This window comes from Typopeltis vanoorti, chromosome 23, assembly GCF_054136105.1.
Source record: "Typopeltis vanoorti isolate ZY-2024b chromosome 23, IOZ_Tvanoo_1.0, whole genome shotgun sequence".
Classification (NCBI taxonomy): domain Eukaryota; kingdom Metazoa; phylum Arthropoda; class Arachnida; order Uropygi; family Thelyphonidae; genus Typopeltis; species Typopeltis vanoorti.
The window spans coordinates 12,069,032-12,095,336 of NC_143571.1; the positions used below are offsets into that span (position 1 = coordinate 12,069,032).

A 26,305-nucleotide genomic window follows, 5' to 3' on the forward strand; every position below is an offset into this window, starting at 1 on the left:
TTAACAACTACATCTTGTGAAGTTATCACCGAATCCAAAACACTAAAGCCACTAGTTGCTTCAGTCACATGCTGCTTAAGGCCAAAACACTAAACTAGCTATATAAAAGACAGAGTTGAAATTCACACCAGTTTTAACTTATGAATCTGAGAGCTGGGTTAGAAATAAAACAGTTGATCATAGATTGGAGACTACAGATATGAGAGTTTGGAGAAAAATTGAGAGTGAACAGATGCATTAATGGCAGAATCATATTAAAAATTAGGACATTAGAAAGGAACTTTTTACACTGTTAGCATTCAGGAATGTGTGAACAGGTTGTTTGATTGGTAGCACCTCTGCTACTAATGGCTCGCAAAAAGGTTATCAAGTTTGAGTGCGGTTAGTAGTTGGAAGGGGATCAAATTGTTCGATGCTGTTGGCACACTCTCCCTCGATGAGTCTTTGGACTCCCTAGAGGTGTCACATAAGAATAACTACTGTATTGTATAACTATTAAAGAGCTAATCTCAGGTGGTCTCCAATCTTTAATCAACTGTTTTATTTCCAACCTAGCTCTCAGATCCATAAGCTAAAACTGGTTTGAATTTGAACACTGTCTTGTCCTTACTTAAGCAGAATGGGGGGGAAAGGTTATCAAGTCATTATGGCATGAAAAAGACCAGGACGAAGGCTATTATTTACATGGATTGATACTGTAAGAAGTGCTTTAGAAGACCAAAACATAAGATCTGGTAATACTGAAGTCCTGACAGATAAATTAATTTGGAGTTAAATTGTCAACTGGAATATAGTAATTATGTAAACTTTTCATGTAGTACTACTGTATAACTCCCCCTGAAAGTGTGTGTATATATGTGTGTGTGTGTGTGTGTGTGTGTGTGTGTGTGTGTGTGTGTGTGTGTGTGTGTGTGTGTGTGTAAATAAGTTTATTTACCTTGGGAATAATGCATAGGGTTACCAAGTAATTTTATAAACTTGGTTATTTTACTCCTAATCCCAAGTAAGCAAACAGTTAAGTTTGCACCTGAACGTAGTTCAAGTGTAAAGGTGGTGCAACACCAGGGCAATTCATTGTAAAGGTGGTTAATATATATATATCAGGAATTTGATGAGGATAATAATAATAATGAACAGAAATAATATGTATACTTATAGCTAATTTTCATGTTATATCTGTAGGAAATTCTTTAAATATATATTTGGTGGGGGGTGATGCAAGGTATAAAATTCTATACATTTTGTTTTGTTCTCTAGTCTGCACATCGTCTTTTTTTTTTTTTTTACAAATCTCTATAATAGTGCCTGACTACTCTTATGTCCTGATGGCATCTGTCACCAGCTGATTAGCATAGTAAACAGTATCTCTTTTCTACCAAACACTCTGCCATTGTGGCATGTATGTTTGTGAAAGTCTTTATCCAGAAGGGGATTATCATTTCTTGGAACGATGTTATACCACCTTACTTTGTGAAGAACTGAAGTGATTAAAAAAAAAAAAAAGGTTCCATGCTTGGTTTCTAGAGCAGGTTTGTGTATTATATAACTCTCAGCACATCCATAGTACTAAACATATGTTTACCCCTGATTTCACAAAAAAAAATAAATTAATTAATTTAAAAAAAGTATAATAAATTAAATTATTATTATTATTATTATTATTATTATTATTATTGCGGGTATCTCCATGGAGTCAGTAGACGCATCGAGACCCAAACTAGCAAAACAATATCTGTCGTATCTCTTCTTGAATTCATTTACAGACGAAGAGCTCACAACTAAGCCAGGCAATGAATTCCACTCATTCACCACCCTCCAGGCAAAAAACCTTGTTCTCACATCCTTGTTAACCACACTCTTCTTTAATTTCCAGGGATGACCTCTTGTTCTTCCATCACTATCACACAGCTGAAACATTTCCCCTGCATCAATCCTATTCATTGATGCAAGGGAAATCCAATCTTTAAAAATTACCAACGTTTCAGTAATTTAAATGTTTCTATCATATCCCCTCTTCTCCGCCTATCAACCAACCTCTGCAATCCACAAGCTCTCAGTCTATCAATGTAAGGAGCATTTTTTCAATTTTTTTCATTCAATCAGATTAATGTAGGAGAGGGGGGGCACCTTTAGGACTCTAGGACCAGCATCAGTTGCCTTCTTCAACCTCATTTGCTCAGTGTTAGTGCCTGCATGCACATATCATAGTTTTGTGATCCCTGAAAATGGCAATGTTACATTGCCAAAATATAGGAAGGTATTGATTAAAGTTTTTAATTAACATTCCAGTATACATTGTCATTTCCTGAAAAATTTAAAGTGATGTTAGCCTCTGCTTCACACTAGATAAATAGCTTCAAACTCACTGCTGTATGGGAAATTATTACCATTATGGCATTTATAAGTTTCTACCTTAACTGGATTCAAGTCATCTGATATCATTAGTTGTACTCCTCCCTTCCTATCATTTCTGAAAAGGTACCTTTTATACTCAATCCTAATGCAACATCTGAGTCTGAATGTAGTCACCAAAGCAAAGAACTCAACCCTTTTGTTCCTGATGTTTCTAGCATTTTGTGTACAGACATAACAAATTACCTCCTGGCTTTTCTTATACTTAAATCTATAGTCTACTGGGCCCAGTTGGACAACTTTCTCTTTTCCTTTCCAGATATGCTCAAAAGGTCAGAACCCAAAGCACATTTTTGCATACCATAGCTGAACTTACTATTGAAAATTCCAGCATTCGTTGTGTTATTGGTTTTTTTAACTGAAATTCACTATTGCAAACCTTCCACAATAACAAAATGTTTCTTTTATTCCCTTACAGGGAAGTGGGATGCTGCAATCTTAGAAAAGAGAAAAACAGAGAAAGAACAGCTCTCTTCCATCCCAGAAGAACAGCAATTACATATGAAGAGTGTTTGCTTGGCTTTCTTTAAAATACAAAGAAAGAAAGGAGTGTATATTTGTTATTTATATGAAAGGAAATAGTGTATATGAATTATGCACAGATCTGGTTGCCTCTGTTTTTTGGGAATGAAGAAAAGGTGAGAGGATTCAGAGGCGAGTGACCAAGATATTGGCAAGTCTGTGGAATGCTTCTCATGAGAATACTTTGAAGATTTGTGGGTTACACAAAAACTGGTTGACAGGTGGAAAAGGGATGATATGATAGAGACTTACAAATTACTTAAAGGGTTTTAAAGGATTTATACAGTGGAAATTTTTGTACAGGATTGGTGGGGTAGATACTAGGGCTTATCCCTGGAAATTCTACAAGGGTATAGTTGTCAAGGGTGTGAAGACTGGATATGAATGAGTTCAAAGTGAAGTATGATTGTGTGTGAATGTTGGTTAGTGCTTGATGTTATATTTAGGGCCACTAAATGGGCATTCAGTGGCCCTAAATATAACGTCAATTAATCTACAGACCCCATGGAGTTATCTGTTAATACTAATATTAATAATTATAGAAGATAACACTTTTGTCATAATAGTTAACAGTTTGTTCCAAAAAGAAATTGTTCTTCTTAAATTTCAGTAGAAATACTCATTGAAAATAAGCAACTCAAACTTGTCTGTTTTTTATTGCATATTATAATAAATTTAGTTTAATCCTTTATCCAAGTGTAAGAAAACAATTGCATATTGTAATATATAACTGAGAAAACTTAATTTTCTTGTGAAAGGAAGTGGTTCAAACTTATCTGTTTTTGTTTCATTTTGTAATATATAACTACAAAATACTGCATTTTCTTGTGAAAGGAAAACTTTAAATTACATAAATGTCACAGTATAATTCTTACCGTTGAAAGTGTTCAGTTTAATTCAGTCTCCCACACAGAGTCTGTGCTTCACAGTTTAGGAATTCTTTCTGGATACTGGTCTCATTCAGCTGTGTTTCACTGACAGATTATTTTTAGATTATGCCATAAACTCTTTTTTGTTTTTTTAATTCTTCCTCACTGAACAGTATCCTCTCTAAATATGTTTCCATACTTATACAAGGGCGACCTTGATTTCTAACACACTCTTCCCTTTTTTCCTATCACACTCATTCTGGACAGTTATATGGTTTATCCTCTTCTTTCTTCACCTGCCTGCATTGCTATTCTCCTCAATCCTACCAGCCACAATCACTACACATACACCCTTTATACCTAAGGCAACATATTCATGTTTCTATCCTTTTTCTGCTCTTCTTGCCTTGCTAAATCCACCATTACTTATAAATTCCATTTCATGTGATTATATTTGCTCTGAAGTCATTTGTTCTAATCATCAGTCATTTCATGTGTTGCAGTCTTGCTCTTTTCTCAATGAGCCAGAATGACATGCTGCCACTGTTCTGCCAGGAAAGCAGTCCTTTAACAGACTTCATGGTGTATATCTCAAATCACAGACTTTTCAACATAACTTTCTGCTCTCCACAGTAACTTACTGTTCTTATTATTCTAATATGAGATATATTTTATCATAGTGTTGCACTTGCTTTTCTCCTTCTTACACATTTTCTCTTCTTTTTTCCCAAGTCAGTCTCTTTTCCAGGCCAGTTTCTTTCTTTCTAATAAGACCCACACCTAAAATATATGTGGACTGTGTAGGAATAATAAATTTTAAATACTGGAAAAAATGAGAATAAAATATTTAACATGCTATTTTAAAATTTGTTGCCTTGCTACGATTTCCTTACAGTAATTTTATTCCTGGTATTATGATATGTGATTAAGATAGTTATCAAAAATGTGTAATATATTTTTTCTCTTTTATAGCCTTCTTATAGTACAGAAGAATTAAATCAAGAAATGGCAAATTTAGAAGGCCTAATGAAGGATTTAAATGCAATTACTGCCTCAGAATTTGAATGCTGAGAATTGTGTATACAGTGTGCATCGTAGTCACAAACTGAAATTCAGTCTGCCTTCCTACTTTGGTGCAGATGTATTATGTGCCACAAACTGTTATTATTGACACTATCAGTGCTCTAATTTTACTTGTTTATAATACGCTGGCACAGATGAGGATAGGGAGGGCAGAGAAGAAAAAAGTTCTCATGACTTTTATAAGAGAAGACAGGACAGTGTAATTATCATTTTTATGGTGGCCTAGCAAACAGTGAACTTTGTGGAAGTCCATAGTAAAACAACCCGGTAGAATCAACAAATTGAGCATCTATGTGCATCCGACTACTAAGTTTCAGAAGAAATAAACTACAGATTTCTTTCAAAGTGTACTGATAATCACTTAGTAATACATTCATCAAATTCATATTAAATGGTGTATTATTTTGTTAAAGAAAAGAAAACTTTTCATTATTGCATACCTCAGATCTAACTGTTGTATGGTTGCGTGATAGTGTCATTATGTTCTGAATTTCATATGTTGAATATTTTCATATCAAAAATACATAGCATTTAAGTTTCATGAATCTCATGGTCACAGTTTTTTTTTTTTTTTTTCCTTGTTGCTGCTGCTTCAGTCATTGGTTAAACACATTTGTTCATATGCTTATAAAGGAAGAAAATGACAAAATACTTCCATAATTTTTAATTTGTTTTCTGTTTCATTCTGACTTTATTCTACATCCTTACACTATTCAGTGAATTCTGTATGGTACGTGTTTGTGCACATGCACAGTACTGTACTGATCATATAGGTGAAAGCGTTTTTTTGTTTTTGTTTTTTTTTAATCCTAGATATAAAAACAAACAAATGCCACTAATCTGTTGCAAGTGCCATCTTTGTACATATACTGAGGTTTTTAATATGTATATGTAAAGGATCTGCCTTTTTGCCAAACTATGAACAAATCTTAGTTGTGCCAACTTTATATGAATAATTTTTTAAATAAATGCTTGGTTTGTAGGTTTAAATGTCTCGTGACATTTAAACATAAAAACTCATTTCATTAATGACATTTCATTATACAAGATAGCATAATTAAAGTAAAAAGTATTATTTTCTGTGTTTCTGTTCATGAAAGTTTCTTGAGATTAGTGTAAATTAGGTGCTCAGATTATTATACAATATTATAATCATCAAATATTACTCACTAGTGCATATTTTGTAAAATTCTTAATAATGTTTTTAACTTGCAGTCATAAGTGTTATTATTAGTTTCCATCATTATTTTCATAATTGTCATTTTTTTCCTTCATCAAAATGTATCAGTTCACTTAAATTAATGAAGGCATCCTTTATTCTGTGCTAACAATAAATGTTTTTCTTTTTCTGATAGCTTCCTATTGTTTGTATTATACTTGACCTTTATTTATTGTATACTTGCATATGTTATATCCTGAGAATGTCTCCACACTTTTAGTGTCTTAATTTGAAACATTTGTGAAATTATATTTGTTTGTATTTTTGAATGACTTTTTAGTGAATGACCAATTTTTCCAGAGAAATTCCATTTTTTTTTGAGGTTGATCTGATTTTTAAAAACATGAAAGAAAAAAAAAATTAAATGTTAAAGATTTCACTGGCTGTTTTGTTGGACTTGCCTAATGAGTCAGAATAAGAAGAATAAATGTACTTTAGGAATTATGGAATGCTCAACCTAAAACATAAATGGATCTTCTCTTGTGCCATTACTGCAATTATTTACATTGATGGCTAACAGCTGAATTCTAAGCTCAAAAATGTATATCTGCCTAATTTTGATATATGACAGACAACCTTAATGTTTTCTGTAACCTCCGTATTGCTTGCATAAAAAGAAAAAAATGAAATAAAGTAAAATATTAAAAAAAATGATGCAGAATTATATTTGATCTGTATTCAAAGAATATTTTCAAAGTTTCTTAACTTCACTCTGTTTCTTGTTTTTTCATACTGGCATATTTTCTTCCATCTATATTTTGACAGTATTTTTCTATTCATAATGTACAATAGCATATAATTTATGATTAATTTCAAATATAAAATGCATATCTGATAATAAACAAAAGCATCGAATTAAACTTGTTTAGGATATAATTTTTAATTATAAGAAATTATTTCAATAGATGAATGATTGCATTATATCTATTTTTTTCCCCACTGAATAAGATGCTTATATTTATAATAAATAATATAAACTATAAATATGCAACTGCTCTTCAGAAGTTCTCATGCTATTAAGTGTATATGCATTGCTTGTTAGTGATATTGTCATTCTTTAATACATTTTTTCCCAAGAAACATTATTATTATTACACCCTCCATGGGTGTAATAATAACAACAGACTCATCATGGGAGGTTCAGTCAACTGACAACATATTTATCATTAACACTGCTTGCATTAACAACACATTCTGGCAATGCATTCCATTCATATTTTACATGGAATTCTCCATGTAAAAAATCTACTCTCACACCCTTCACCACACTTTTACATAACTTCCAGGAATAACCTCTGGTTCTTTCCCTCTCACCTTCTACTCTTTTTATAATCCCCTCTGGATTAATCTGATAAAATCCTCTCACTAACTTAAACGTCTCTATCATATCACCTCTCTTCCTCCTATCCACCAAACTCTGCAATCCACATCTCTTCATCACCCTCTCTCAATAGCCAGCATTCCAAACTCCTGATATTGTCTTAGTCACTCATCTCTGGACCCTCTCCAGTGTCTCCATATCACACTGAAAACCAGGTGACCAGATATGAGCACAATAGTCCAAGTGTGGTCTGACCAGTGCCTTATACAGTGGCACAACCACTTTCTTATCCTGGCATGTTAGAGTACTTATTATCATAGCAGCACTACGATGTGCAACCTTTGCAACACTGGTAATATGCCATCTAAACTTCAGTCTGCTGTCAACCATCACTCCCAAATCTCTAATCTCATCCACTTCCTGCAGTACAGCACCATTGATATAGTACACAGCCTTATATTTTTGCACTCCAAAATGCAAGAGATCTTGCACTTATTGATATTAAAACTACAGCCCCACTCTTTTGTCCAGGTAAAAAGACTATTCAAATCTTCCTGAAGGGATTCTTCATCAGCAGTGATACTTACAATTCTTCCCAACTTTGCATCATCAGCAAATAACTGAAGATCCCCAGTCAGTCCACATGATATATCGTTTACAAACAAGTTAAACAGCAGGGTCCCAAGAACACCCTGGGGCATACCACTGGTTACCCTTCTTTTTTGAGACTCTGCTCCATCATACACAACCTGTTAGTATCGTTCAGAGAGCCAATCTCTGATCCAGCTAAACAATATACTGTCTATTCCCATCCTCTGCAGCTTGTGCACCAACTTATCATGTGGTAATCTATCAAACACTTTTGCAAAGTCTAAGAATATCACTGTATATGATTCTTCCTTATCTAACACACTCATCACCTTATCACATAAAATGCAAGTAAATTACTGAAACAGGACCTATCTTTTACAAATCCATGCTAACCATCATAAAGAATGCCATGTCCATCAACCCAATTCTGTATTCTATTCTTTATTGATCTCTCCAACACCTTGACCACAACTGCAGTTATACAGACTGACCTATAGTTGGAGACTTCTGTCTTAGAACCATGCTTGTGGAGTGGTGCTATTTTGCCTTCTTTCCACTCCTTAGGAACCATACCCATTGCAAGACTTTCATTAAATAACCAGGTCAAGGGTATAATAACTGTGGTGCACATTCCTTAAGCATATGTGGTGATATGGCATCCATTCCTACAGCTTTATTCACATCTAACCCAACCAACACCTGACGCACCTCTTTTTCTTTCACTTCCAATTCTTCTAATACTTGCCTCTCTTCTATATATTGCACTGTATCATTTACAGCAGTATGATATACACTGATAAAGTGCTCATTCAATAATTCCACTATATCCTTTGCAGCTGTTAGTCTGCCATAATTATTCTTCCTCTTGCTTGCTTGCCATGTAGCAGAAAAATTCCCTTGAGTTAACCTTGGCCTGACCAGCCAATCACCTCTGATTGCTTGTCACCTTTCTAGCCCGCACCTTATACTCTTTATGGATCTGATCACCACCAACTATCTTGTACCTCCTCCATAACATTTTCTTTTCCAGTACAGCTTGCTTGATTTCATTGTTCATCCATTTCACTCCCACTCTATTTACTCGCTTAACACTCTGTATGCAGTCATACATTGCTTTTGTGAGATACTGCCTTATGAATTTCCATGCATTGCCAACATCTTTTTTACTCAGTTCATCTACCCAACATACCAATGCTAACTGACTACAGAGCTTCCTATAATCACCTGCTTTATACTTCCATATGTATCCATTTTTGGCAGTAACCTTTTCTTCTTTCATCACTTCCCAAACAAGTACCTCATGATCACTCTCACCAAGTGGTGGCAGTGTCAACACCTCATTAACATGAACACATTTTTTTCAGCAACACATAAACTTGTTCTTGATATGATTCTTTTATATACTATACTGCATCATTATGAAAAAAAAAACTTATATGACATTTATTATTATTATTATTTGACACCTCCAGGGAGTCCATAGACTCATCGAGGGAGGGCACCTGCTCTACAACTCTGTCTCCACCAACCTTATACTTAATCTTATCCTTATACTATATACAATCCTACAAAACCAGCACTCCCAAAGAATTCAGCTGTATTTAGAGAAGTCAGTAAATGTCAATTAAAATAACAAAAGTTATTCTGGAATTGTTAAGTTAGCATGTAAATAGTAAAATTTTTATGGAGTCTATTATTATTGCTAGTATTTTTGGTATAAGAAATGCATCATGTGGTTCAAAAAAAAAAAAAAAGTGAGTAATTCAATATTGTATGAACTAGAATATATTCTTTAATCTTAGATATTCAAAGATATTCTTTAATATTCCAAAAATTGAAATTTAAAAAGATTGCTATTTCATTTTTATAGATTACTTGGGTTGACATTATTTAAGGAAAAGTATGCTGCTACTGAATTTGTAAAAAATAGCCATCAGTTTACATTAACTACATCTTTTAGTTAGTTACACTCTTTTAGCAAATTGAAAATAGTAATCATAAAAACATCACCACAAAAGAGCCAAGTTTAACTTGGTCACAAACTTTTTTTTTTTTTTTTCAGAAGTAATTTTATGTATATGACAGATAATAACATTTTTAGGAAAGACAAGACTTTTATACTGTAACATATACTGTGGATGGAATATTTGTGATTATTTGACTGTATTCAGATTAATTTGTACATCTTTCACTGTATTGCCGAATGTGAAATTTACAGTAAAAGACTTTTGCTATAACTTGGCTCTTTCTTTTAAATTAGTTTACACTGGAGTAGAAAGTATTTTTAACTTGGGTATAGTTATGTTACAGATACCAAGCAATTTTAAACCTGGTTTTACTCCATTTTTCCCAAGTAAGCAAACAGACAAAAATGTCAAGTTTGCGCCTGCAATTTATGCAAGACTAGCTGATCCTACAGGTAGTGCAAGACCAAGGCAACTCGTGGTAAAGGTGGAGCGAGCTCTGATCACTAATCTTAATATTTACCCTTAATGCCAAAACACATCTCCAAGAAGGGGATGTATGATGTTTTGTATTAAAGGCAAGGTGCCACTACCCAGACCGGTTTCGACCTTTATTGAGGTAGAATGGGAGTTCATGCCTTTCATCACTGGCCTCATTAGATTTAAAAAAAGTTGTGCTGAGAGTCTGCTTGATAGTGAGAGAGGAGAGGAAAGATAGAGTGGATAGTAGTAGATAGTTAAAGGAGGCCTCAGTCGATCTACTTGGCCTGACTCAAATGCCAACACCAAGCAGATCTCCGACATTATCTCCCTCCATCCGTTCTCCTCCGTGTTCTCCGGCCAGCCACCTCTTCAGATGTCTGGCCGATGAAAGAAGTGAAAAAAACAAATGCAGGAAGACACACATAAATTGAAAATCAAAAGAACTAGGACACACATAAACAGAAACAACAAAAGTCGGTGAATTGACAGAAAAGTACTGCAAGAACGGGGGAAGAGCCTGGCCCGAGTGATGCAGCCCGCAAGGAGCTGCAACGCCTCGCTGTAAGCCTTCGCCGCTCGGGTTCTCAGGTCTGCCCCCTCCTATGTGGATTAAGCATGAACATACAGAAACAGAACCAAGAAACTTAGAAGGGGCTTTTTTTTTTTTTTTTTTTAAGTCATATTTGCCCTGCTATCTCTTACCACTTCCTCATAGTCTTTTACCACGTTTTCCATCACTGCGAGTACATGTACTGACTCTTCATCATTAAGTTGCCATATTCTCTTCAAGCATTCATTCCATTCCGCTCGGTCGTAAGTGACTTTCCCAAACTTGAGCCATATTCTAAGACTCTCTAGCTCACCTTCACATTGCAAAGCCACGTCTCCCTTTTCCTGTACAGCTGTGTGGACTTTGTTTTTTATCTCGGGTTTATTCCTAAGGTAGAATAGGATTCGTTTTGTTACATTCGAATATTCATATAGGGGTTCTTTTCTTTTTACCAGTTTTGTAATGGGGGTCTCATCAGTGGGAGCCAGGCTAGAAATACCAAGATTTAGTAATGCAGAGCTCGTAAGTACTTTACCAAAACAAGTTACCATAAGGTGTTATAACCTTATTAAATAAAAATCTCAGGAGGAGATATAAATGTAGAAAGTATTTTTAACTTGGGTATAGTTATGTTACAGATACCAAGCAATTTTAAACCTGGTTTTACTCCATTTTTCCCAAGTAAGCAAACAGACAAAAATGTCAAGTTTGCGCCTGCAATTTATGCAAGACTAGCTGATCTTACAGGTAGTGCAAGACCAAGGCAACTCGTGGTAAAGGTGGAGCGAGCTCTGATCACTAATCTTAATATTTACCCTTAATGCCAAAACACATCTCCAAGAAGGGGATGTATGATGTTTTGTATTAAAGGCAAGGTACCTGTAGGATCAGCTAGTCTTGCATAAATTGCAGGTGCAAACTTGACATTTTTGTCTGTTTGCTTACTTGGGAAAAATGGAGTAAAACCAGGTTTAAAATTGCTTGGTATCTGTAACATTTACACTGGAGTGTTAATTAAAATACACAGTATTATTGCACTCTTTTTTTTTTAAGTAAATGATGTTACACCTAGACTTTTATTATTATAATCAACTCTCACTATAACGAAGTGCCAAAAGTCACTATAACGAAGTGACTTTTGGCACTTCGTTATAGTGACTTTTGGCACTTCACTATAACGAAGTGCCAAAAGTCAAAATAGAAGTACAAGTTTCCTATACTCAAGTTGACTGTGCTGTTATTATTATTATTATGGTTGCACTCTCTATTAGGGTGACCAACTTTTGAATATGAAAATAAGGGAGATTGGGTCACAACAAATTTTAGTGAAATTTTTGGGACATGAATCCTACATTAATTGATAGGATGGTTTGTATATTTAAAATATACAAATAGCAATTTAAATTATAGCACATCAAAATGTTTAATATAATTTTAAACATTTATACTTCTTAGATTAAACTTATTTATATTTATCAACAGATGCTGCAGCAGCTTTGATTTTCTTGTCTCCTTGTGCAAACTGCAAAAACTCTTTACAATTATAATCAAAATTGATCACTACCGTTAGTTCTAATTTAATTACTTCTAAGCTACTTTGATTTCTCTGATCTGTCCATTTATTGTTCATCATTGAGAACATTCTCTCAGTGTGGGCATTTGAGCCTAGAATACTTAACACAAAGCCTAAAATTTTACCAACATTTGGAACATTGATTTTCTTGTTATTTAATTCAGTAAATATATTCACCCACTTTTGTTCAGTACTTCCTGATTTCATCATATTCACAACACTCACTGCACTACAAAACTCTTCATACAAATTGTCTTCATTTACAATATCAATATGAAATTGTTGAACAATGGCTTGCAAATGCCTGAAAGAAAGTTCAGTATCCAAATTTAGGGGCACAAGACAATGGATGGGATTTGCATCAGATAAATCAAAATTCTTGGAAATATACTTGTACAACAAACAGTAGAAACTAACAAAATCATCTTTATTTATTTTTTTTTTTTTTTGTAGGGCTGGGATCATACAGTTTAAAATCTTTTCAGTGGCATTACCAAAAAAACTGCCCTTTATCAACTTAGCAATATAACATCTTTGCTGGAACACCCATGTATATTCATTGGCCGGAACAGAATTGTATCGATTAGAATTTTCCAAACTACCGATATTAGTGTCAAATTGTATTTGGAAGTTATAGTATACATTGAAAAATTAACGACAATGATTGATTATGAAAATTACGGGAGCTGGGATGATCTAAAAAAATTAGCTAAAATATGGGAGAGTTGGTCACCCTGTTCTCTATGTAGTCAGCAGACTCATTGGATCTGAAACTGGCCATCAGAATAATTATGGTTTACAGATTTAAATTGGTCATAATACTGACACCTCTTTTGTTTCCAGAATATTAATTGGGCACAGTTTAATTAACAGTGTGTTCAATAATGAAGACCTTCCACAGTGTATTTTGACTCCTTATAGGTCTGTAGATGATGATGATGATAGTAGTAGTAGTAGTAGCAAGTCATACAGTTATAAAAACTAGGAACGCTCCATAAATGTTAAATATTAAACTTGATTTCTATGAAATGAAGTTTCATATTTAGCGTTTTTGGAGTGCTCATAATACTGTTAAATAGAGCCTGCATGGAGTCATGAGCTTTATCACAGGACATCCATTTCAAACATTATAAACTATCATACTGCTCCTTAAACTCATTCACCATCTGTACTCTCATCGCCCTCTTAAATGCATTCAATGCGCCTATGGATCTTCATTGGAAAAAAGAAAAAACTTCTCACTCTCTTATTCTCCACTCCCTTTTCCTGAGGTGGCCCTTTTCCCTTTCCCTTTGTTATGCCTTTTGAAAAATCTCCCTATTATCCATCTGATAAATACCTCTCAACAGCTGAAATGTTTTAGTGTATCATCACAGCCAATTCTAAAGTTCTGATATAATGTTTGTTTCTTGTTTTTGTGCTCTCTCTAGTTTCTTCATCTGCCTTTGATGAAGGTGTTTCTTGCATTTGACACTGTTATCTGAGCAGGGCCTTATACAGTACAGAATAACTATCACACCTATATTCTTTGCTAGTCAGTGTCCTTCTCATTAATATAACAATCTTCGGAGTTGTCTTCACACTGTCTACTGTATACCCTGAATCTTGTATTTCTATCCACTATCACTCCAAGATCCCTGGCCTCTCCATTTTAGTTCTTTAGTATAGACAACCTTACAGTCTCAGAGTTCATGGCTATGTTAAATTGCCATCCCTATTATTTCCACTTATTCAAATTATTATTATTATTATTCAGGCCTCCATGGAGTCAAAAGACTCATCGTGGGAAGTCCTTCCTAAGAACTTAAAGTCTATCAAGATTCAACGAAGGGAGGTTCCCCCCCCCCCCCTAAGAAACACAAAGTCTATCATACCACTCTTTAAACTCATTGACTGTTCTCGCTCCCACCACTCCATCAGGCAATCCATTCCATGGTTCAACCACCCTCCACGCAAAGAAACCACTCCTTACACTCTTACTCACAGTTTCCTTTCGTAACTTCCACGGATGGCCTCTTGTCATCACTCCTTCCTGCTGTTCAGCCAAGCGAAAGAACTCCCCAGTGTCGACCCTGTAACCACCTCTCAACAGTTTAAAAGAAGTCTCAATCATATCACCTCTCCTTCTTCTATCCACCAAACTCTGCAGTCCACATTCCCTCAGCCGATCCTCATAACTATCCTTGTACAGTCCTGAAACCATCTTTGTCATCCGTCTTTGTATCCTTTCCACAGTTAATTTATCCCCTTCAAATCCTGGAGACCAAATCTGAGAACAATAGTCCAAGTGTGGTCTGATCAGAGACTTATACAACGGAATGATAACCCTCTTATCTCTGCAGGTCAGTGTCCTTCTCATAATTTCAGCAATCCTCTGTGTTACCTTTACCACCTTTGCAATATGTCCCCTAAACTTCAGGTTTCTATCAATCACCAACCCCAGATCTCTTGTCTCCCCTACTTCCTCCAGTATAACTCCTCCCATAGAGTATGCAGCATCCCATCACATTTTGCTGCATTAAACTGATACCCCATTCATTTGCCCATCTATCTAGCTTACTTATTTAAATCCTCTTGCAAGGCTACCACATCTGCACTATTACTAATAATCCTTCCCAGCTTCGCATCATCCGCAAACAACTGAATATCCCCTTGCAATCCACTGGCAATGTCATTGATATAAAGGTTAAACAATATAGGTCCTAGTACTGAGCCCTGTGGGACCCCACTTGTAATCCTCTGCCTCCTTGAAACTGCTCCACCATACACAACTCTCTGATACCTATCAGACAGCCAATCCTGAATCCAGTTGACCAATCTGACATCCAGACCCATGAGCTGCAACTTAAATATCAGCTTATCATGTGGCACCCTGTCAAATGCCTTTGCTAAGTCTAAGAAAATTGCAGTATATGCCTTTCCCTCATCTAAATTCTCTTGAAGAGACACAGCATTGGCACTATTATTAATAACCCTCTGCAGTTTCAAATCATTTACAACTATATTGATTGAATATTTGCTCGCAATTAAGTGACTGTATTCTTGATATGAAGCTTAAAATAGTAATGATCCCAGCTCTGAGCTCTATGAATACCCATTTGTAACTGTGATTATTTGAGTGAAAGCATAAGATATTCCACATAACCTTCAGAACAACTTACATACCAACTTCTTATGTGGTGACTTATCATATTATTATTATTTTCCTGATCTCCATGGAGCAGGGAAATTCTAATTGGACTCATCATGGGAGGTCAACACAAAGTCTATCATACCACTCCTTAAACTCATCCACTGTCTGCATGTTCACTACCCTCTCAGGCAATGCATTCCAGGCTCCTAACACACTCCATGCAAAAAAACTTACTTCTTACCCTTTTATTCACCATTTCCAATTGCAGCTTCCAGGGATGGCCTTTGTTCCTTGCTCCTTTCCCTTCTCTCACCATATGAAAAATCAAAATCTCAGAGTTAACAAGATAATAACCTTCAACAGTTGAAATGTCTTGATTATATCCCCCTTTTGTCTTCTATCCACCAACTCTGTAATTCTCATGCTCTCAGTCTGTCCTCATTATCAACATTGTACAGTCCTGATATTATTTTTGCTATCCATCTCTGCATCCTCTCCAAGGTATTTCATTCCCTTCAAATCTCAGTGACCAGATATCAATACAGAAATCCAAATGTGGTCTGATCAAAGCTTTATACAATGGGACCACCCCACTTTTTACTCTTGCAGTCAATGTCCTCCTCAACATTGCAGCAGTTTTCTAAGATGTCTTTGCAACCATGTCCTTGGTATTTCAAATCTTTATCCACAATCACCCCAAGGTCCCTTGCTTCCTCCACTTTTTCCATTATAATCCCAAGTGAGTATGAAGTATCCCATCTGTGGATCCCAGATTTTAAAATCTTACATTTAGTTGCATTAAACTGATATCCCCATTCATTTGTTCACCTTTCCAGACTATCCAAATCCTCTTGAAGAGCCAAAACATTTGCACTATTACTAATAAGCTTCACATCATCTGCAAACGACTGAACATCTCCTTGTAGTCCTGTGACAATATCATTGACATAAAGATTGAACAGCAGTGATCCCAGTACTGAACCCTGTAGAACTCCATTTTTAATTTTCCTATTCCCTGATACTACTCCCCCATGTACAACTCTCTGATAGCTACCAGAGAGCCAATTACCAATCCAATCCACTAATCTGATATCCAAACCCATCGGTTGCAACTTAAAAATTAACTTGTCATGTGACACACTGTCAAATGTCTTTGAAAAATCCAAAAAAATTACATTGTATGCTTTATCCTCATCCAGTGCCCTTGTTACTCTATTGTAAAAGGTAACCAAATTACTAAAACAAGAGTGCCCTTTAACAAATCCATGATGGCCTGCACAATAATATTGCTCTCATCTGCCCAATTCTGTAAACACACTCTTACCAATTTCTCTAAAATCATGACAACTACAGAAGAAATACAAAGAGGCCTATAGTTTGATACTTCCATTCTACTGCCACCCTGATGCAATGGTACTATCTTACCCTCCTTTCACTCTCCAGGAAGTTGTTCCATTGTAAGGCTTTCATTAAACACCAAGCTAATGTCACAGTCAGTCCCATAAAACATAGGGTAAAATTCCTTCTAGACTCTCTGCCTTATTAACATATAGCATATTCAGAATACATCCTCTTCCTTCACTTCATCACCCATTATCCTTCAAGGAATAAAACCTCTGTACCAGGATGAAACACTAATAAAGTGAACATCAAATAGCTCAACCATGTCATTTGCTATATCATCATATGCTTTTAGAAAATACAGAAAATTTACAGATTATATGCATTTCCCTCATCTACTCAAGTTATTATAAAATGCAATTAGATTACTGAAATATTATTAATATTCTCCTTAATTATCCTCATCTACTCCATTCTGTATATGATATGACCTCTTGCTAATTTTTCCAAAATCTTAACCATAGAAGACTTTCTATAAACAGCCAGGTCAGTGTCATTGTGAATTTCTTAGCATATTACCTTAAAACATATAGTGAAATCTCACATACCTCCCCACAGCCACCTAATTGCCTTGTTGACGTGCAGAATACTTAGTACTCTAAATATATCATTTTTATTTGCTTTTATTCTTTCAACCCTTTCCATTTCTCTCTGAGAATAAAACATGTTTCACCAGGATGGAATAGCATGATAAAGAGTAAACAGGCATTTACTTGATGCTAGGATATTAGGGAAAAGACCCAGAGGACGATGCAGGTCTAGGTGAATACATGCTATTAGTTAAAAGATTGAAATGCCAAATGTGACCATATTGGAGACCTGACAAACAATAGAAAACAATAGATAAATCTGAAAGAAAATTATTGAGAGGAACCAAGTAAGATTTTCCAAAATCTTAACCATAGAATCTTAACCTAATCCATAGCTTAGTTTGGAAGGCCAGGATGTCATTAGTGCGTGGGAAATTGCGAAAGAATATTTGTTAGCAGCAATGGTAAGTTATATACCACGAGTGAAGAAGAGGACACAATTTGGAGTAAAGTGGATGACAAACAATATTAAGCAGGAATTGCATGTGAAAAAGAGGCTATGGAAGAGATATAAGGAGACAGGTGAAGAATATAACACATGAAGAATATAACATGCAGTACAGAAGAGTTACTAGTATGGTAAGGAAGGCGAAACTGGAATATCAGAGGAGATTGGGCCTATGATCCAAAGAAAGGAATTTTTTAGTTATGTGGCCAGTATGAGGAGAAATGACTGTGGAAGAATGATATTGTGGGATAAAAATAGGAATAGAGTGACTGAAGCAGAGGACATAGTTCAATGAACACTATTGGAGTATTTCATCCTGGAGGAGTCAGTTTTAATACTAGAGGGATTGGGCAGGTTTGAAGTTTAGATGTACAGGAGGAGAGTGTGTTTCAAATACTGAGTACTCTGGATGTTAGTAAAGCTGTGGAACTGGATGGTATTTCACCACGAGTTTTGAGAGAATGTGCTAGGGAACTGACAGTGCTTTTGACCTGGCTTTTCAATGAAAATCTGGCTACGAGAAAGGTGCCCATGGAATGGAAGGAAGGTAAGATAGTGCCATTGCATACGGGTGGTAGCAGACTGGAAGTGTCTAATTATAAGCTAGTTTGCATGTCATCAGTAGTTAGTAAGATCTTGGGCAGATGAGGGTAATGTTATCTGTGAGAGTCAACATGGATTTGTGAAGGCACTCTTGTTTTAGCAATATGCTAGCCTTTCATAATAAAGTTACAAGAGCATTAGATGAGGGAAAGGCATATACTGCCATTTTCTTAGACTTAGCGAAAGCATTTGACAGGGTGCCACATGATAAGCTGATATTTAAGTTGCAGCACATGGATCTGGATATCAGATTCGTCAACTGGATTCAGGATTGGCTGTCCGATAGGTATCAGAGAGTTGTGTATGGTGGGACAGTTTCAAGGAGGCAGAGGGTTACAAGCAGGGTCCCTGCAAGGCTCAGTACTGGGATTTATATTGTTTAACCTTTATATCAATGACATTGCAAGGGGATATCTGTTGTTTGCAGATGATGCAAAGCTGGGAAGGATTATTAGTAATAGTGCAGATGTGGTAGCCCTGCAAGAGGATTTGAATAAGCTAGATAGATGGGCAAATGAATGGGGTATCAGTTTAATGCAGCAAAATGTGAGGTCTTGAGGTTTGGGACACATCGTTGGGGCACTGCATACTCTATGGGAGGAGTTATACTGGTGGAAGTAGGGGAGGTATCAATCATCAACCCAAGATCTCTTGTCTTGGATTGATAGAAACCTGAAATTTAGGGGACATATTGCAAAAGGTGGTGAAGGTAACATAGAGGATTGCTGCAATAATGAGAAGGACACTGACCTGCAGAGGTTATCATTCCGTTGTATAAGTCTCTGATCAGACCACACTTAGACTATTGTTCTTAGATTTGCTCCCCAGGATTTGAAGGAGATAAATTAACTGTGGAAAAGGGTACAAAGGCGGATAACAAAGATGGTTTCAAGACTGTACAAGGATAGTTATGAGGATCGGCTGAGGGAATGTGAACTGCAGAGTTTGGTGGATAGAAGAAGGAAAGGTGATATGATTGCGACTTTTAAACTGTTGAGAGGTGGTTACAGGGTCGACACTGGGGAGTTCTTTCGCTTGGTTGAACAGCGGGAAGGAGTGATGACAAGAGGCCATCCGTGGAAGTTACGAAAGGAAACTGTGAGCAAGAGTGTAAGGAGTGGTTTCTTTGCGTGGAGGGTGGTTGAACCGTGGAATGCATTGCCTGATGGAGTGGGGGAGCGAGAACGGTCAATGAGTTTAAAGAGTGGTATGATAGAATTTTTTTCTCAGGGAGGGTGGAACCTCCCATCGATGAATCTTGATGGACTTTGTGTTTCTTAGGAAGGACCTCCGACGATGAGTCTTTTGACTCCACGGAGGCCTGAATAATAATAATAATAATAAAGTAATAATCCAAACATAATCATGTAGTATTGTCTTAGTATCCTGTCACATGAGGGTGCATATCAAGAATTGATGAGAGTTATATCATCTATATTGGTCATTCCCATCACCTGCTCTCATTTAACAAGGTCATTTGTTCAGTCATTTCTCCTCCTCCTGTTGATTACATGACAAAACAACTCAATGATTTTCCTTGGACCATAGTACCAGTTTATTCTTATATTATAATTTCTCCTTCCCTACTATACAGGTCATGTTCCTAGCTTAAGATTGATATTTCTAATACAGCATTATTCACTTATTACTATTATTATTATTACCACAAGACCTCATGGAGTCAGACTCAATTTTCCATAACTTTTTTTATCTATATTTCCTGTTTGCTTTCACTAGTCATCATTTCTTCTCAAATCTCTTTATCTTTCTCACTTGAGGTATATAATTTGCATTTCTCTTAACAAATATTTTTTAACTTTAATGCACTACTGACTTCATTTGCAGCAAATTCTTCCATCCAAACTATCATCTCAAGTTAGTTTCTGCTATAACCACTGTTCTTATAATTCCACATACGCGTCTGTGTCCTTGGTGCTGCTGTATGCTTACTCATTCCCAAATCAGGACTGTGATCACTAATCAGGGTGAAGGATAACATCTCAGTCACTAAGAAATAATCTGATACCTTGACCAAATATGGAACTCTCGATCATTTTTTTTAATTCACTGCATACTATCTAAGACACTTGTTTCTAAGAATTTTAGTTCTCTTAATTATTATAATATGTTGTTCCCTCTTCTCAATCTATATTATTTTAGTTGAAATGCTGCCAAACAAGCAATAACGAAACTGTTTGTTTTAATTTAATTAGAGAAGCATTGCCGCTAATGTTTCGAATATATCGGGTTGAGCCTCCGATCGCGTAAATAACGTTGATAATTAAAATTTAAATGCATTGATTTTAATGTGAGCAATTTTAAAGTATAATGAATACTGAGGATTTAATTATAAATGTCCATTTAGTTTTTTCCTGAAAAAACTTTAGTTTCGGAAAATCTCCGCATATATCTCGCACCACGATTTTTTAACTTAATTTTGAGGAAAAAAGATGCGAGTTATATTCGAGTAAATACGGTATTATATGTTGATGACGTAATACTTAGCACTATATCACAAAATGAACTCCGACATTTCCTGCAGAAATGGAAAGCTGCTTATACGAGTCTGGAATGAGACTATGCAAGAAGGTGACCAAACCGATGACACGTTTACAACAGATGGCATAGAACTGAGCAAATGCACCCATTTCAAAAGCCTGGAGTCCAGCATTAGCTTCAATGGCAATACAACAACAGATGGTGAAGTCCAAGCCAATGCTGCCTGGATGAAGTTGCGAAAAATCACCTGTGATGTTCTTTGTTATAAGAAGATTCCACTATACCTAAAATCTATAGGACAGTCATTGACCAGTAGCCATGTACGGCAAAGAATGCTGGCTAGCAACAAAGAAACACGAGCAAATTCTCCATACCATGGAAATGAGAATGCTTAGATGGACATTTGGTGTCACCAGGCTCGACTGAATACCAAACACTGACATATGTAACATTCTCAGCATCGCACTAATAACCTTACTACTAACAGAGAATATGCAAGAGGTACGCCTAATATTGTAATGCTACGTGTAATGCAACAATGAAGACTCTGTGACAAAATCGGCCATGAGTCTAAAGGCGATGGTCAATGCCTAACTAAAGACACGCGCACAGCAAATGTCAATACTAGAATTGCCCAAGACTTCAGGATGGAGGAAGCAGTACACACGAGTGTACCCTGCCTTAAAGTAGGACAAACGCTAGGAAGAAGAAGAGTAGGGTGCGGTTTATCTGGCAGGATTTTATAACACGGAGAATGTAACGGTGGTCTTGCGGAATGAAGTTGCGATAAAGTAGTGGTAATAATAATAATAATATTTATTTTTATTTTTTTTTGTAATAACATTTTATTTCTTATCTTACAGACATTTACATATATTTACATATTAAATATTTTTTACAGGATTTTCATACAAATTTTTCTGTTTTTTTGTATTCTAAAATGCATTAATAATGGTTGCTATGGATGGTAATTTATAGTTTGCAATTGAATAAGATTACATTTTTTTAAACAGCATTTATATGATAATAGTAAGTTATATATATTTTACAATTTTTGCTTTTTAATGTATTTAACCATTGTAGCTACAGCACTTCAATGTAATAATAATTCTTTCTTTTTGTTGTTGTTGATCTTGGTTGGGATGTAATGTCTCTGCTTGCATCCTCGAAGCTTTTTAATGAGCTTTTCTGAGGATGACACCTGTTAGATATATGTATTATTTTTTTATTGACTTGATTGCTGTGTTGGAAGTAGGCTGATGTTTGGGAGATCAAATGAATGATCTGAAAGGTGAATTGAAAGGTGAATCATATTTTATTGTGGTCCTCTTTTTTGAACTAATTAGGAGACTTTTTTTTCACTGTGGCAGCCTTTTTATGTCTTCTGAGCATTTAATTTGTATCGGTTTTGAAGTTTGTGTCTTCCTCAATAATAATCGGCCTCGACCATAGATAACACTATCGGCAAGATGTTTTTGTTTTTTTTTTGTAAATTGGTACATCAGTCATGTGAAATTGCAAGTCATTCTATCAAGTAGTTTGTTTTATATAACTGTCTGAAAAAGTGTGGTCTGTTTCCCTTGAAATGGTTAAAATTGTGTATCGTGCAGTTTTAAAATTCTTTGTAAAAGAAAGTTTAACGCCAAAAAAAATTCATTCGAAGTTCATAAAAGTTTATGGACAATCTTCTTCTTCGTTTTTCACAATTCAGAAATGGGCTGCCGAGTTTAAACGTGGCCATACCAGCTTTGAAGATGATCCACATGAAGGACCTCTAAAAAGTGTAACAACACCAGAGCAGGATATGGCAGTGGCACACCCAGAGGGGGAGAACCAAGGGGCCTGGGCATCCCCAAAGAAAAAGGAAAAAAAAAAAAACTACAAAATTTCCAAAAATCTTTTCTTAATTAAAATTATTATTTTTTTATTTATATTGTGTCGTGTCTTCTATTTCAATAATACTTATGAATTAGTGGTCACATAAGGTGGGAATACCTATAGTTCTCGGTAATCGCAGCTGCTGTGAACACAAGGCGAACGAAGTAGTGCTCGGGTGGACTGAGCGCTACTTCGTTTAGCGAGCTCAAATTGTGATATAAAAAATTTGAAACAACATTTGCCATAGCTCCATGCAAAAATGCCATTGACGCAGTTTGGAAATGTGACTAAATGATATATCCTAACATCTATAACTTATTAAAAATATTTGCAACGCTTCTGGAAACAACATGCATCAGTGAAACGCAAGGTTTCTACCTTGCGCCTTTTAAAAACCTCTTTAAGATCTACCTTGACACAATCACGATTGAACGGCTTGGCTTTGCTATATATACACTGAGAGATTATTGTAACTACGACTGAAGTAATTCAAGAGCTTTGTAAAAAGAAAAGAAAACTGGGTTTTATTCTTTAAATAAATGTTTAGCTCAGTGGAAGTGGCGCTTCTGTCCTCTGCACTTGGTCGCTCGAAGTTTGACTTAAGTTCAAGTCTAGTTGCTGACTAGAGGAACTTTTTCTAAGCCTTTCTTCGACAGGTTCCCGAGTTAGTCGATCTCTGGCACGGACAAGCGGGTTTTTCATCCCATAAACTCAAGAAAATCGACCGAAGTACCCACATTATTAAGGGTTAGGTGCCAAGAGATGGCAGCACTTGTTTGCCAGCCTCTTCATCGGTGGCTGCTATAATTAGTGATAGACACGGACCAGCTATCTCTGATTGGCTACCGGTGAAGATTGAACAGCCCACTCAGTCTCCAAAAGCCAGATAGGGTAAGAAGGCCTCGCCTACTCCCTATAAGGGAATAAAACGCGTTAGCTGATTTTTATTTAAATAAATTTTTATAAGCACCTAATGAATTTTATTGAATTTGCATTAAAAATATTTTTATACGTTCGACACAGCTCTCATCCCTCGCCCCAAGATTAAATCCCAAATGCTCCACTGCAATATGATAGCAGATGACCGGCGAGTCAAAGTGCAGGAAATTGCTGAGACGACTGGCATTTCAACAGAACGTGTAGGATATATTTTGCATGAAGAATTATTATTATTATATGACACCTCCAGGGAGTCCAAAGACTCATCGATCGATTGAATCCCTTCCAACTACAAACCACGCTCAAACTTGCTTAACTTTTTGCTGAGTCATTAGTAGCAGAGGCTCTACCAATCGACCAACCTTTGCTATTGAAAAAGCTTTGCGCAAGATGGGTGACGCACTCGCACAAAACCATTTGAATGAAAATCTCTGAACAGTGCTTGGAGCGTTTTAACAGGATGAGACTTAGATTTCCCTTCACACATGAGAATCGAAACAGCACTCAAAACAGTGGATAAAAGCCGGTTATTCGGTGCCAAAGAAGAGAAAATCATGGCATCGGTGTTTTGACATGCTAAAGGCATTTTGTTTAGTAATTATCTTGAAAAGGATAAAACAGTAACCAAGGAATATTATTCCGATCTTTTAACCAGACTAGGTGAAAAAATTCACGAGAAAAGACTCGGTTTGTAGAAGAAAAAATCATCTTTCATCAGCACAATGCACCTGCCCACAAAGGTGTTTTGGCAATGGGTAAATTAAGGAATCTGTATTATGAATTGTTGGAACATCCACCCTATTTCCCAGATTTTGCTCCCTCTGACTTCTATCTCTTCCCAAAACTAAAAATCTTTCTCGCTTGTCAGCGTTTTTCTTCGAATCAAGAGATGATTGCAGTTGTAGAAGGGTATTTTGCAGATCTTGCTGAGGACCACTACAGGAACGGGATAATAGCGCTGGAATAAATGTATTAGTCTTAAGGGAGATTATGTTGAAAAATAAAAATAATTTCGAAATTATAAATTTATTTTTTCATTGTGAGGCCGAGAACATTTCAGACCACCCATGTAGTCTGCATTGCAGAACGGATGTGATCGGCAACAATGTGCAGATAATCCTTTTAGGACACCCGACCTTCCATCATTTTCAGGGGACCTGATCTTTATCAGCAAAGAATGCTCTACACCATGATACCACCTCCAGAACTTTGAGTTGTGTTTATTACTTAATGGGTCTTACACAAACCTCTGCATACCTGCGATACAGGACAAGGTTCTGTGACTCTTTGGACCACTTGACTTTTTTCCAGTCTTTTGGTGTCTAGTCACAGCCTTCCTGACACCAGCGTAGCCAAACTTTCTGCTTCTTTTCGCAGAAATCAGTGGTTTTCGTCATGCGAGTCATATAGTCATGCGACTGCCAACATCGTCCTCTTCAGTTTCTTGCGCATAGTTTGGGGAGATATGGTTCAGAAGCAGCTTTCATTAAATGCTTTGTTCAATTGCTACAATAATCGAAGTTCTGTAGCAATTGAACTTTGTCCATACAAGCTTTTCACACGACTGTGATCTCATTCCTTACAGACTGTCTTAGGTCTACAGTTACACCCCTTAGACAAGCAAAGTAGATTTATTTTCCCACTGATTTAACACCCGCAACATCTCACCTTTTGAGAAATTAGTCACCTCCACTGACTTTTTCTTTTTCTTTTTTTTTTTTTTTTTTTGCAAAATCGTGTCTTCAGTCACATGGACACCCGCTTTAAGCCCTTTATCAAACTCTGATGGATCTTTTGTTTTTCCTATTGACGATTACTGATCAGCAGCATTTTTAAAAATTTGCATAGAACACATGGTGACTCACTTGACCAAGTGTTTTGCATATACGCTTCGTAAGTTAGGTTTACGGACATCTGCATAGAGCTTTCTAATTTAGTGGCCGGAATGTGTAATATGAGTTTACTTGTTCAGTGTTCTTGAAATGAACGTTAAAAACAAGTATACTCACGAGGAAAACTCATATTTTTCCGTAGGTGGGAACCACTAAATAAGAAGTAGTTGAAGAAAAATGTCTTCTATCCGGTTACTAGAATCGGACTCATAATAGTCTCTGTTGGTTAAACATTTCACATGAACACTCCGGTTTGAAAAGAGCCTGGCTGAACTTTCGTTGTCTAGAAACGGATTTTTTGAAATGAAGGCGAGTTGTCCGATATTATATGGAGA

The 26,305-nt window shown here is 36.0% G+C and overlaps 1 protein-coding gene across 5 annotated transcripts in view; it reads left to right on the forward strand.

Annotated features, from left to right (window-relative positions):
• fra (neogenin protein frazzled) overlaps positions 1–10,254 on the forward strand; it is a 535,028-nt gene extending 524,774 nt beyond the window's left edge. For all 5 annotated transcript variants that reach the window (XM_090412604.1, XM_090412608.1, XM_090412609.1 and 2 more), the window contains one exon: positions 4,776–10,254. In XM_090412604.1, coding sequence (XP_090268730.1) covers positions 4,776–4,874 — 99 coding nt within the window. In that variant the 3' untranslated portion in view covers positions 4,875–10,254. The remainder of the gene's footprint in view (positions 1–4,775) is intronic.
• The last annotated feature ends 16,051 nt before the right edge of the window (positions 10,255–26,305 follow it).